The sequence below is a fragment of the Mus pahari genome, chromosome 2 (assembly GCF_900095145.1).
Source record: "Mus pahari chromosome 2, PAHARI_EIJ_v1.1, whole genome shotgun sequence".
NCBI classification, from domain to species: Eukaryota; Metazoa; Chordata; class Mammalia; order Rodentia; family Muridae; genus Mus; species Mus pahari.
In genome coordinates this window covers 98,658,837-98,659,894 of record NC_034591.1, presented here as the reverse complement: position 1 = coordinate 98,659,894, position 1,058 = coordinate 98,658,837, and the positions used below count along the sequence as shown (strand labels likewise).

The 1,058-nt window shown below is 40.4% G+C and overlaps 1 protein-coding gene across 1 annotated transcript in view; it reads right to left on the bottom strand.

Moving 5' to 3' along the window:
• Positions 1-516: 516 nt before the first annotated feature.
• Positions 517-1,058, bottom strand: part of LOC110316846 (transmembrane protein 126A-like) — a 4,455-nt gene continuing 3,913 nt past the window's right edge. The window contains exon 2 of the mRNA XM_021191229.1: positions 517-1,055. Coding sequence (XP_021046888.1) covers positions 554-1,055 — 502 coding nt within the window. The 3' untranslated portion in view covers positions 517-553. The remainder of the gene's footprint in view (positions 1,056-1,058) is intronic.

The following is a 1,058-nucleotide window of genomic DNA, read 5'->3' as shown; positions in this document are numbered from 1 at the left end:
AATAATCTACATCTATGCTAAGTAAGGGATCAGGAGGCTAGAAATTCCAGGATGATTTGTCTCATTTGTAGCAGAAACCGTTGTATCTAGAAAGACAAGGGTAAAGGCGCGAGTAATGAAACCAGTGCCTGTCGATCAGTTAACAGAGTTTCCAGTCCTGAGCAAATACAAGGAGGAGGGACGATTGCTGGCCTTTAAGTCCTAGAAAAGGCCTTGGAATAACCTGTTGGTGAGCACAGCTAGATGTATCAAGCCTATTGCAACAAGAGAAGGCGCCTCTTTGACAGAATCCTAGATCTTTGACTGGGGGTATGTTTTTTAAAACGGAAAGGTCCTTTAATAGCAGGTACATCATAATATCACAATGATTTTATATGTACATATGTGTGTTTGTGTGTATGTCCTCATGAGCATGTTTGTGTATGAAGGTGCGCATGGGAGACAGAGATCCGTTTGTGGGGTCATTTCACAGGAGATATTCATGTTGGTTTTTTTTTTTTTTTTTTTATTTTATTTTCACCATTTTATTTTTGTTGTACATATTTGCTTCAAATCAATGAATTTCTAAGTCAGGTTCAGGTAACTGAAGGGCCTTTATGAGGAGTTTATATTGTCTAGACCCAAGATAGGATGCAAACACAGTCTGAAGTAAAGTAGGAAATAACATTTTTCTAAAGACAGGCTTAGAAACTGTAATCCAGTAATTGAAGATGTTTCCCCTCTGTGGTAGGGGACTTGATTCATACCTGGCAGCAAGGCCCCCATTGACAGGTATAGCCAAAAGGATAGGGTACAGACCACCCATAACCAAACCAACTAGTGCACCCCGTGTTGTGGTACAGGTTTCACAGTTCAAATCGCCTGTACTCAAAGGTAAACTTACAAGACTGTGATAGGACAGGTTTGCTGTCAAAAATGGGATCACAGCCATTGGTAAGCTAGAAGTTAATCGAGCTTGTGTCACATTCAAGATTCGCCGAAATAGACTGTTTGCTATTAGGCCCCCCAAAGCAGCATTAAGTCCAATATATGCTGATCCATATTCAAGCAGATTTCTG